This window comes from Malaclemys terrapin, chromosome 1 (genome assembly GCF_027887155.1).
Source record: "Malaclemys terrapin pileata isolate rMalTer1 chromosome 1, rMalTer1.hap1, whole genome shotgun sequence".
Lineage (NCBI taxonomy): Eukaryota > Metazoa > Chordata > Testudines > Emydidae > Malaclemys > Malaclemys terrapin.
Window position 1 is genome coordinate 352,994,208 of NC_071505.1, and position 11,283 is coordinate 353,005,490.

Consider the following 11,283-nt stretch of genomic DNA (forward strand, 5'->3'; position numbering starts at 1 on the left):
TGAAATTTCCCAAGCTGGGTGTCTGCTTCAGGCTGAATTATTTTTTTAAGTTTCAGAGATAACATTTCAGCTGACTTCTTGAATGAAGCTAGCAGAGAAGACGTCTTGCCCATGTTGAAAAATTCTTATCATTGTTCCAGTGAGAAGCCCTGGAAACTCCATCCTTTCCAGCAGATAAAAGTGAGCTAACAGCTCCCCTCCCCCATTAACAGCCAGAGCCCTGAGATGCAAGGGGAGGTGGTGATGGTCTCTGTATATTAACACACAGCTGGATCCTGAGGTGTTTACTCAGTTCTTACTCCAAGGGCAGTTTTGCCTCAGTGGGGTCTGAGTAAACTACGGGCCACGGCCTCAGAATTTGACCTTATGTTATACATCCACTAACACCTCTCATCCTGAAGGATCCCCTCTGCCACTGAAATGTAGCCATGTTGGACCAGAGGCTTTCAACCAGATGGGGAGCCACAGCAAAAGGTGATATTTTGGCCTGTGATACTGGAGAAAACTCGTAACACATAGCAAGGTATTTGAGATGTTTAATGGGTGTGCAGAGCAGAAAGGACCACAGACTTACACTCTATCCCACCATACATATACTACATTAGGTTTGTGGAGCTGGTCATCTCCTCGGCAAGAGATGGGTACCTGTGAATCCTGAGATGGAAGTGTCTTCCCTGGGAATCCCCCTCAGGTAGCCGTGTCCCACGCCTTTCTTACCCCAGAATCTGCAGCAACATCTTACAAGAAGAGAAGTCACAGGCATCTGCACTGTTTATATGTCTCTGTGCAATCCCAGGGGGGATTCGCTCAGCCTCTAGGGGAGAAGCGGCATCTGAATGTAAACAGGCCAGAGACTGGAGATACTCTAGCCAATCTCGCTCTTTCCATGTCTGCACTTCTGTATAAACAGCAAATAAGGGACCTTCCCAAAGGGAGATGAGAACTCTTGGGCTCCGTGCTGAGTTAGAGAGAAATTGGCTGTTCTGTGTATTTGTCTATATTTAAAAATTATAGTTATTGGCTGTTCTGTTTATTTCTGTACATTTTACAATTATAGTTGATTAGTAAGAAAACCAGGGTTAATGTCTATGTCTCCATATGGTCTGATATCCTGTAAATGCACAGGTTGGATGGGTAGATAGTAGATAGACAGTTGTGGAAAAGATGACTGAGGGGAGACATTAACACTTTCTGCCGGCTAAGGGATCAGAGATCAGTAATTCTCATTAGTAACTGTCATCATACTTTCATTTAAGGATCTTCAAAACTCTTAGCAAACGAAAGTCACTATGAACAGATCCTCAATATACAGATAGGTAAATAGAGGCAAAGGGACACGTGACTTGCCAAGGTCACAGAAAGGATGACAAACAGAACCGAAGAGTCCTGGCTTCCCTGCCATAACCACAGTCTCTCTGTCAGTAACTGATTGCATGACAAGTGGGAAATGGTCTAGAAGGATTTATTCATTGGTGAGTGTGACAGACTTCCCCGGGGTGCAACCACTGAGCCCTCTTGCATGCCAATCTGTGACCCCCTCACATTGTGAGGCTGTGGGAAGCCACAATCCTCCCCAGGTCTTGCAAAAATCCATACAGAGACACACCCAGCTACAGTTACATGAAAACTTTCACTAGCTACTCGTTAACCAATAATAGAGAGATTCCAGCCAGTTCCTCCCAGTTCCCCAGGATAGTTCCCCAGAGCTGTACCATCTTGCCCTGGTCAAAGCCTGACAATTAGTCCACCCCTCCCTCAATGTGAAGAGGACAATGCACCAGCCCCTGTTCCTGAGCAGACTTCCCTTACAGATTTCGAACAAACATTGCTAACAACACACTGTTTTAGGTTAAAAGATATAAAACAAATTGATTAAGTACAGAATGATAGATTTTAAGTGCTTATAAGTAATAGCGTAATGATGAAAGATAAAAGTTGGTTACCTAATAAATAAATGAAACTGCATTTTAAGTTCTATACACTAGACAGGGTTTGCATCAAGCCGTGTCTCACCCTCATGGTACAAACAGTCCACCAATCTTCCATACACAGGCTAGAAATCCCTTCAGACTGGGGCCACATCCCCAGTTCAGTTCTTGTTCCTAAGGTGTTTAAAGTTGTTCACTTGTGGGGGGAGTGAGACCAAGTGATGATGTCACTTCCTCTTGTCATAGCTTTTGTCATGTGGAGGGAACTTCATTTTTCCAAGCAAAAGCCTTCAGCATAGTTAGCAGAAAAGTACAGACACAAGTTGAACTGGTCACATGGCCTTGCATTCTTTGATAATTCATATCAAGGGACATTACTCATATCCTGGCTAGGATGTTCCCAGGAAAGTTCATCAGATTTCGATTAGCTTCTTCTAAGGCCAATCATATTTCTTAATGGGCCATTACCTTGAATGGTTCATCCACTATGTGCTGGCTAGACTGGATGTAACCTACAGTCTGGGTGTTACTCAGGAGCAAACACATTTGAAATACTGGGACATAGTCAATGTTCATAACTTTAGGTACAAAAATGATACATGTATGCAAACAGGGTAACCATATTCAGCAAATCATAACATTTCCATTGATACCTTATATGATATACTTTATATAAAACACATCATAATCATATCACCATGTTAAATATAGCAGTGCCATGGTATTGCTTTGTAATACCCCACAACTTCTGTGTACATTGTAACGCTTTGTAGATCAGCCTAGTGATCTCAGAAGTCCACAAGTGTCATTTCTCTGGGTTGCTAGGAAATCTCTCATTGTGTCTGTGCCACATTATTAATCATTGTGCTTTTCCAACTGGTGACAACTCAATACAGATATTTATCAATGCCATGAGCTGATGTGCCTCAGTTTCCCCTTCCACAGAGCAGACCAAGTTAATTATCATTTCCCTGCTGTGACAAGCTTTGAGCTTTTTACAGCTGTGAGCAGAGAAGCAGTATCCTGAAAGGGCTTCTGATTTACTACTCCTAATATGTCTAAAAACTTTTCACAAAAATCGTAGAGTCAGAATTATAGGACTGGAAGGGACCTCGAGAGGTCATCTAATCCATTCCCCTGCACTCATGGCAGGACTAAGGATTATCTAGACCATCCTTGACAGGTGTTTGTCTAACCTGCTCTTAAAAATCTCCAATGATGGAGTTCCACAACCCTCTAGGCAATTTATTCCGGGGCTTAACCACCCTGACAGTTAAGAAGTTTTTCCTAAGGTCTAACCTAAACTGCCCTTGCTGCAATTTAACCCAATTGCTTCTTGTACTATCCTCGGAGGTTAAGAAGGACAATTTTTCTCCCTCCTCCTTGTGACAGCCTTTTATGTACTTGAAAACTGTTATCATTGCCCCTCTCAGTCTTCTCTTTTCGAAGTAAACAAACCCAATTTTTTCAATCTTGCCTCATAGGTCATATTTTCTCGACCTTTAATCATTTTTCTTGCTCTTCTCTAGACTTTCTCCAATTTGTCCACAGCTTTCTTGAAATGTTGCACCCAGAAATGGACACGATACTCCAGTTGAGGCCTAATTAGGGCAAAGGAGTGCGGAAAAATTACTTCTCATCCCTTGCTTACGAAACTCATCCTAATACATCCCAGAATGATGTTCACTTTTTTTGTAACAGTGTTACAGTCTTGACTCATATATAACTTGTGGTACATTATGACCCCCAGATCCCTTTCCACGGTACTCCTTCCTAGGCAGTCATTTCCCATTTTGTATGCATACAACTGACTGTTCCTTCCTAAATGGAGTACTTTGCATTTGTCTTTATTTAATTTCATATTATTTGCTTCAGACCATTTCTCCAGTTTGTCCAGATCATTTTGAATTTTAATCCTATCATCCAATGCACTTGCAACCTCTCCCAGCTTGGTAGAATCCTCAAACTTTCTAACTGTACTCTCTATGCCATTATCTAAATAATTGATGAAGATATTGAACAGAACTGGACCTAGAACTGATCCTTTTTATGCCCTTCCAATATGAAACTGATTTATTCTGTACAGAAAGATAGATTTTACGTGGTTATAAGTAATAAGTGTACTGATCAAAGGTGGTTGCCTAAGAAATAAAGCAAAATTGCAATCTGAATTTGTGATTTCTCCTTTCCAGCTTAGGACCACCTCCCCAGTCAAAGTCTTTTTCCTCTAGCCATGTTTTTAGGGATTGAGTTGTGGTGGAAATGAGGTCAAGTGGTGATGTCACTTCCCCTTTTATATACTCTGCCAGGTTTAGGGAACTTCATTGTCTCAAACAATCCCCCACCATAGTTAGTGGAAAAGTTCAGGCAGAAGGTGGAGTCTAGTGTCACATGAACTGGTTACGTGCCCTTGTATACTTCAGTGAATCATAGTAGAGGCCATTACCCATATTCTGTCTAGAATGTTCACAGGAAAATCCATCAGTTGGGGATAAGCTTCTTCCATTATCCTCATTAATGGGCCATCAACTTGAATAGACCATTCAGTATATGCTGGTGAGAGTGGATGTAAAATACCTTGTGGGATTTACCAAAGAAGCAAAAAAACATTTGAAATACAGATACATAGTTAATATTCATAACTTCAGATACAAATATGCATACAAATAGGAAAATAAGATAAAGTAAATAGAGGTAAAGAGAGGTAGGAGAGGTATGCCAATGTAACAATTTCTTACACTGGGTTTATTAATAAACAAAAGTGATTTTATTAAGTATAAAAAGTAGGATTTAAGTGATCAGAAAAGATTACATACAGAACAAAGTACGTCACTAAGCAAAATAAAACAAACACGCAAAGCTAAGCTTAATACACTAAGAAACTGGTTATATGTAATATCTCACCCTCAAAGATGTTCCAATAAACTTTTACAGACTAGACTCATTCCTAGTCTGGGCCCAATCCTTCCCCCGGTTCAGTCTTTGTTAGTTCCACCAGATGTGTTAGCTGGTAAGCAGGGGTTTTCTCATGACTGGCACTCTCCTTTGTCCTGCTCCCCACCCTTATATAGATTTGGCCAAAGGCGGGAGTCCTTTGTCTCAGTTTGACATACCCGCCCCCCATCTCCTCAAGTAAAATACATGTTTTAAGATGGTTCCAGTATCAGGTGACCTGGTCACATGTCTCTGCGAGATCCCCATCGCCAAACTGCATGGGCTGGCCCACACATCCACAGGAAGGTTACATGAAAACAAAGCCATTCACAGCTTCTGGTTTCTTGCTTAAGAGTCATCAAGTTTCTGAAGTATCCTTAATGGCCCTTGCTTTTCATAATTACATAAGTTATACAAGTTGATACCTTATGTTTCTAACTTCAGACAGATATCATACAAGGGGTAATTGGCATAAAGCATATTCCAGTTATTTCATGTTCACATTCATAAATATATTTTCATAAAACATATGGAATGTCCCGTAACAAATACCTCCTCTCCAACCCCCTTCCAAAATATTAATTAGGAGATAATTAGTAATGAACACCCATAGGGCATGTTTCTGGGACATGTGACTCCTTTGAGAGAAAAAGTTATAAACATTAAGCAAAGTAATTTAGTGTTGTGGGGGATTCCTTAATTATTATCTGAAGAGGTCTGGAATGCCATAAGACAGAGTAGGAAATATTCTGCTGCATGGGATCCTTGTAGGACTTTAAACTAGAGGGTCTCTATGCAGTCAAGGCCTTGCCTTGGGGGATCTTTGATAGACCTGATGACTGAGAAGAGAAGTGAAGAGAAGAGGTCATCATTTCAAATCATTTTGCCAATCAGGATACTGTGTAAGGCTAACATAGTTACTGAGGGTATATGCTTGGGGAATTGAGGGTCACTAAGAATACATGCATTATATAACCTTAAACTGCTTGTGTAATTCTTTCTCAAATAAGCTGCTGAACATCAGACAAATTGAATCCGAATTCTCACTTGTACTGTTAAATATTCTGCCCATATAAATAGCTTCCTCAGCCCACAATGTAGGGTTAACCCTTCCCCATCCAGTATGGGGCGAGTGCGCCTTGTCACACCATCACACACAAAATATGTGACCCACTGAAAATGTCCCTCTTGCTTTCCTTCTTCAGCAAGTCTCAACTGTGCTTTCTGTTTGTTAGACATCAGCCTCACACACATTACTGGATCAACGGACTTTTTGCCACAGTATCTGGGGGGCCATTTATCCCATGAGTCATCATCATCATCTTCATGGCAAATCCCAAAGGAATGTAGCCTCCTTGCAAACCGAGCACTGTATATTTGCACAGTGGCAGCCTTCTCGTGCCACCAAAACTTTTGTTGCCCACGTGATCGCTGGCCATGTAGTAGACTTCCTTGGTGTGCCCAATTCAGAATTTGCTGGTCTTTCACTCTAATAATGTGTCCCCAGTAAGAAAGCTGCCAAAACCTACACAGTGCTCATGGGGACAGTTGCTGGCTTCAGCTTCGAATATCCTCAATCCTGATCTTGTGCTGCCCCTTCATACAAAGCAGCTACTAGAGACCATGAGTATTGAAAATATCAGCCTGGAGTTCCTCAGCCCCCACAGAGAGAGAGAGTTGAGATGAAATCCACTAGAACAGGGATTTCCTGCCTTTTCCATTCTGGGGAGCACTTTCCAATGGAGAGACAAAACCTCTCCCTGACCCAAGCCGGCACTGTCTGGTTCAGGAAACATTTCTTTCAGGGAGCCTTGCTGGACCTGTCCAGGAATGAGAACGCTCAGGGAAAAACTGAGGTCAGGGGAACCACATTTGGGTGAAGAGAATATCTTGTGGCGACCTCCCTGCCCAGCCCCACTCCCCTTCCACTCATAGTCCCCTAACATCCTTGTAGCAGCTCCAGGTTTGCTCTCACAGCCCTGCTCCAGCTCCAGCTGCTGGACCCCCAATGGGTGACTTTGTTTGGGTTCCACATGCTGGGTCCCTGTGCTTTTAAGATTTCCTGATTATGAGCCATGTTGAGGACCTGCCTCTGGTTCTGGGTTTACAGCTTCCCTTCTAGTCCCTCCCTCTGGGAGTAGAGATCTGTGCTCCAAACACCAAGGCCCCGAGACTAGTTTTGGCCTATCTCCCATAAACTCTTTAGTTGCTTCAGGAAATCCTTCCCAGAGCTCCTTCTTGGGAGCACTCTGCAGCATACCTCCCGAGATGAGATGTCAGGGCGACAGATGGGCGCCTCCGTACCCCTCAGCAGAGAGTCTCCGACCACCACTACCCTACGTTTCCTATTCGCAGTGGTGGCAGCAGACCTCCCAGCCTTAGGGGCACGAGGCTTCTCCTCCTTTACTGTAGGGAGTGATTCCTTCTTTCCTGTATCAAGAAGAGCATAACGGTTACCTATTACCACGGCAGGAGGGTTCGGAGCAGGGGTGGAGCACTGCCTGCTGCCAGAAGTAAACAGCTGCCAGTGTCCACCCTGAGCCATCTCCTCCTCCACCGGTGGTGTATCAGCAGTCCTGTGTACTGGGACAGCTACCTCAGCTGTCTCCACATGGACACTGTCGAGGAATTGCTCGTGGATTCGGATGCTTCTCAACCTAGCCACCTCCTCCTGTAGCTCTCCCACCTGCTGCCTGAGAGATTCCACCAGCAGGCACCTCTCATATTGGATGGTCCCCCCAGCCTGGATATCAGTAAGTGGAAATTGCAAGTTACAGTCTCTGCAAAACCACAGCAGGATCTGGGTAGAAGCATCCATGCTCAGGCGCTCTGTCTGGCTACAGGCACAGGTGGAGGAGACAGAAGCAGTGCTGGCACAGGTGTTGCGGGTCTTCCTAACCATCATAAGCCTCCCTCTGTCAAACTCCTGTCTGCAGCCCCCTGTCCGCTGAAAGGGTTGTTAAGCAAGAAGTTTTGAATGTAGTTGGCTTATAGGTATTAAGGGGAATAAAGGGAAAACAGATAGAACCGGCAAGGGACCCTCGCCCCCTTCCTGCTCCCTTCCCAACTCCCTTGCGAAACTCCCAGTTAGCAGCCCCTGTTCGCAAAAGCTCCCTGGTCGCTTGTGCGCTGCTTTATAAAGCCCTGGCCTGTATGAATGCCCCGCCCACTGATTAAGGCTCAGCCACTTACCAGAGGCTTCTAGCTTTCAAACCTTCCTTTGAAGCTCACAGCTTCCAACTGCCAGCCACAGCACACGGTCCTTCAAACAACCGAAACAAACAAACAGACTGACCTGCGCTCCAAACTCCTTCACCCGTACTCCCAGAGCCCTGTAGTCACCCTGTAGTCATTAATTGTATATAGGAATGTGATACATTATTTCTGTCAGCTAATTGCTACGTTATATGTTAAAAAGATAAGATTTCAAGTGCCTAATTAGCCCTTGGAAGTGCCCATGTATCAAGTTGGGTAGGAGGTGGTAATGTGTGAAGGGGGTGGGGAGGAGAGGAGTGAGCAACAAGGGTGGGGCCTACAGGGGAAGAGGCACAGCTGGGCAGGACCTTGGTGAAAGAACTGGGCAGGGCCTCTGGGGTCCAGTTACCAGAAATTAGCAAGGTGGCAACCCTATAAGTTAATGAGTTCTATGTCCCCAGTTTGTCACACTGAAACAGAACAGTAAGGCCAGGAAAGGATTAATGTCACTTTGGGCTGGTCTACACTGGGGGGGGGGATCAATCAAAGATACGCAAATTCAGCTACGCGAATAGCATAGCTGAAGTCGAAGTATCTAAGATCGAATTACCTGGGGTCCACACGGCGTGGGATCGACGGCCACGGCTCCCCCGTCGACTGCGCTACTGCCGCTCGCTCTGGTGGAGTTCTGGAGTCGACCGTGAGCACGTTCGGGGATCGATATATCGCATCTGATCGCGATATATCGATCCCGGATAAATCGATTGCTACCCGCTACGGTAGTGTAGTGAAGTGTAGTGTAGATTGCTACGGCGGGTAGTGAAGACGTACCCTTTGACTGTCCAATAAGTGATTCAGGGAAGAGGGCCCAGCATCATGTCACCAGCCAGCTCTTCTCAGAGCTCGGTCTGAGAGCCAGAGCACCAGGAGAAAATATTAGGTCCCTTTATGAGTAAAGAGCCAGAGCAGCCTGCCCCGGATCTGTTTAGTCCTCACTCCGTAGATGATGGGGTTTAGCATAGGGGGCACAAGGAGGTACATGTTGGCAATGAGAATGTGTAAATGCAGGGGCATATTGTGGCCAAAACGGTGCATGAGGGAGGAGAAGAGAATTGGGATGTAAAAGGCTGAGATCACACAGACATGCGAACCACAGGTCCCAAAAGTCTTGAGCCGGGCATCCTTTGTTTGGAGGCTGAAGATGGCCCTGAGGATCTGGGTATAGGACATGGTGATAAAAAACATATCCAGACCAATCACAAAGAATGCCACAGAGAGACTGTAGTAACTGCTGATGCGGATGTCTGCGCAGGCCAGTTTCACCACGGCTATGTGCTCACAGTATGAGTGGGGGATGATGTTGGTTTTGCAATATGGCCACCGCCTCACCAGGAAGGGATAGGGCAGTATGAGCATGCTGCCACGCAGCATCACGGCCAGCCCGATCTTGGCCACCACGTGGTTTGTCAGGATAGTGGAATGTTTCAATGGATCACAGATGGCCACATAGCGATCAAAAGCCATGGCCACGAAAATCCCAGACTCTATCACTGAGAAGCAGTGAATAAAGTACAGCTGGGTGAGGCAGGAATTGAAATCTATTTCCCTGGAATTGAACCAGAAGATGCTCAGCATTTTGGGCAGGATGGATGTGGATCGGACCAGGTCAATGACAGCCAGCATACAGAGGAAATAGTACATGGGCTCATGGAGAGTTGGCTCCCTCTTCACAATGAATAGAATGGTGAAGTTTCCTAAGACAGCTATGCCGTACATGGTGCAGAAGGGGATTGAGATCCAGACGTGGGCTGCCTCCAGGCCAGGAATGCCCAGCAGGATGAAGGTGGAGGGGTTGGTGAAGTCGGTTGTGTTGGAATCTGACATGGAGTAGGGGAGAAGGTTTCCAACTCTGAGGCAGAGAGGTATCTCCTGCATAGGCCGTATGTTCCCCCGACTTCCTGTATGTGTCCAGGCCTATGGTGATGGTCTCAGTAGAAATGCCTGGATGGAGAGACATTGTCAATATGAGACACTACATACGCTACTGTGGGATATTCTCATGGGTGAAGCAAATTGGTTGATCTTCACACACTGAAAAATGACATTTTCATTATTCAGAGATAAGAATTATGAAGAACTGATGCTACTAATGCCAATTGCATATTTTATGGTGCTCCGTGCTTCAATAATTCCCACACATCATGGTGTGGGAAGCCGTAATAGACACCAGCAGGAAACATGAGTGTCGATACTGGTTATCCATCATTGTTCCTTAGGCCTTGTCTACGCTGCCAAGTTTTTTCACCAAAGGGCAGCTTTTGGTGAAGAAACAGTGGAGGTGTACACTCTGGAAAACCACTTTTGATGATGGAACTCATCAGTTTCAGTGACATAATAAAACTACCTTGACAAGAGTTGTAATGCTTTTTACACAAAAGTTTTGTCACCGAAGTGCCAGTGTAGACATTTGCAATTGATTCTATCACAGCAATAGGCCTTGGGAAGGTGTCCCATAATGTCCATCCTGACCACTCTTGTCAGAAGTTTGAACTCCACTTCTGTGCTTCCAGGTAAACACCTTCCACCCTACCCCCTTTAAAGGCCCAGGAATTTTGAAATTCCCCTTCCTGTTTGCTTGGTGTGTAGTACTCACATCACAGCTTCCCAGGTGACCTTGGCAGCTCCACTCAGCAAAGGCTTTCCCACTTGGACCATTGTGGAGCTGCTGGATCTGCTAAGTATTTTGGGAGAGGAGGCTGTGCAGTCCCAGCTGCACTCCAGCCGTAGGAAGTTTGATACCTATTGGCAGATTTCACACAGCATGTGGGAGAAGGGCTATGATCAGGACACACTGTAGTGCACAGCAAAGGTGAAGGAGCTGAGGCACATGTACTAGAAGGAAGGGGAGGCAAATGGTCCCTCTGAGGCTGCGCCTCAGACCTGCCAATTTTATAAGGATTTGAATGCTATCGTCGGTGGCAACCCCACAACAATGGTCAAGACACCTGTGGATACTTTGGCAGGCTGGAGATGACAGAAACTGGAGCTAAACCAGAGGACGAAGACATTGGTGAAGAGGCCGAGGCATTAGAAGTTGTGGAGCCCATGCCATGGTCGCCTGGTGCTGCATCCAGTCAGGAGCTGTTCTCTCCCCTGCAGATGTCCAACCAGTCTCAGTAGTCACAATAAGGCAAGCCAGAAGCAGGAGAGGAGACCTCTGGTAAGT

The 11,283-nt window shown here is 45.3% G+C and overlaps 1 protein-coding gene across 1 annotated transcript; it reads right to left on the reverse strand.

Annotated features, from left to right (window-relative positions):
- Window positions 1-8,993: 8,993 nt before the first annotated feature.
- LOC128833638 (olfactory receptor 52M1-like) lies at window positions 8,994-9,992 on the reverse strand. The gene has a single exon (XM_054021642.1). The coding sequence runs from the start codon at window positions 9,990-9,992 to the stop codon at window positions 8,994-8,996; it is 999 nt and encodes a 332-aa protein (XP_053877617.1).
- Between the last annotated feature and the right edge of the window lie 1,291 nt (window positions 9,993-11,283).

What these genes read in the sequence shown, in the direction of transcription:
- LOC128833638 (XM_054021642.1), bottom strand. Translation starts at nt 9,992, where the DNA reads ATGCAGGAGATACCTCTCTGCCTCAGAGTTGGAAACCTTCTCCCCTAC.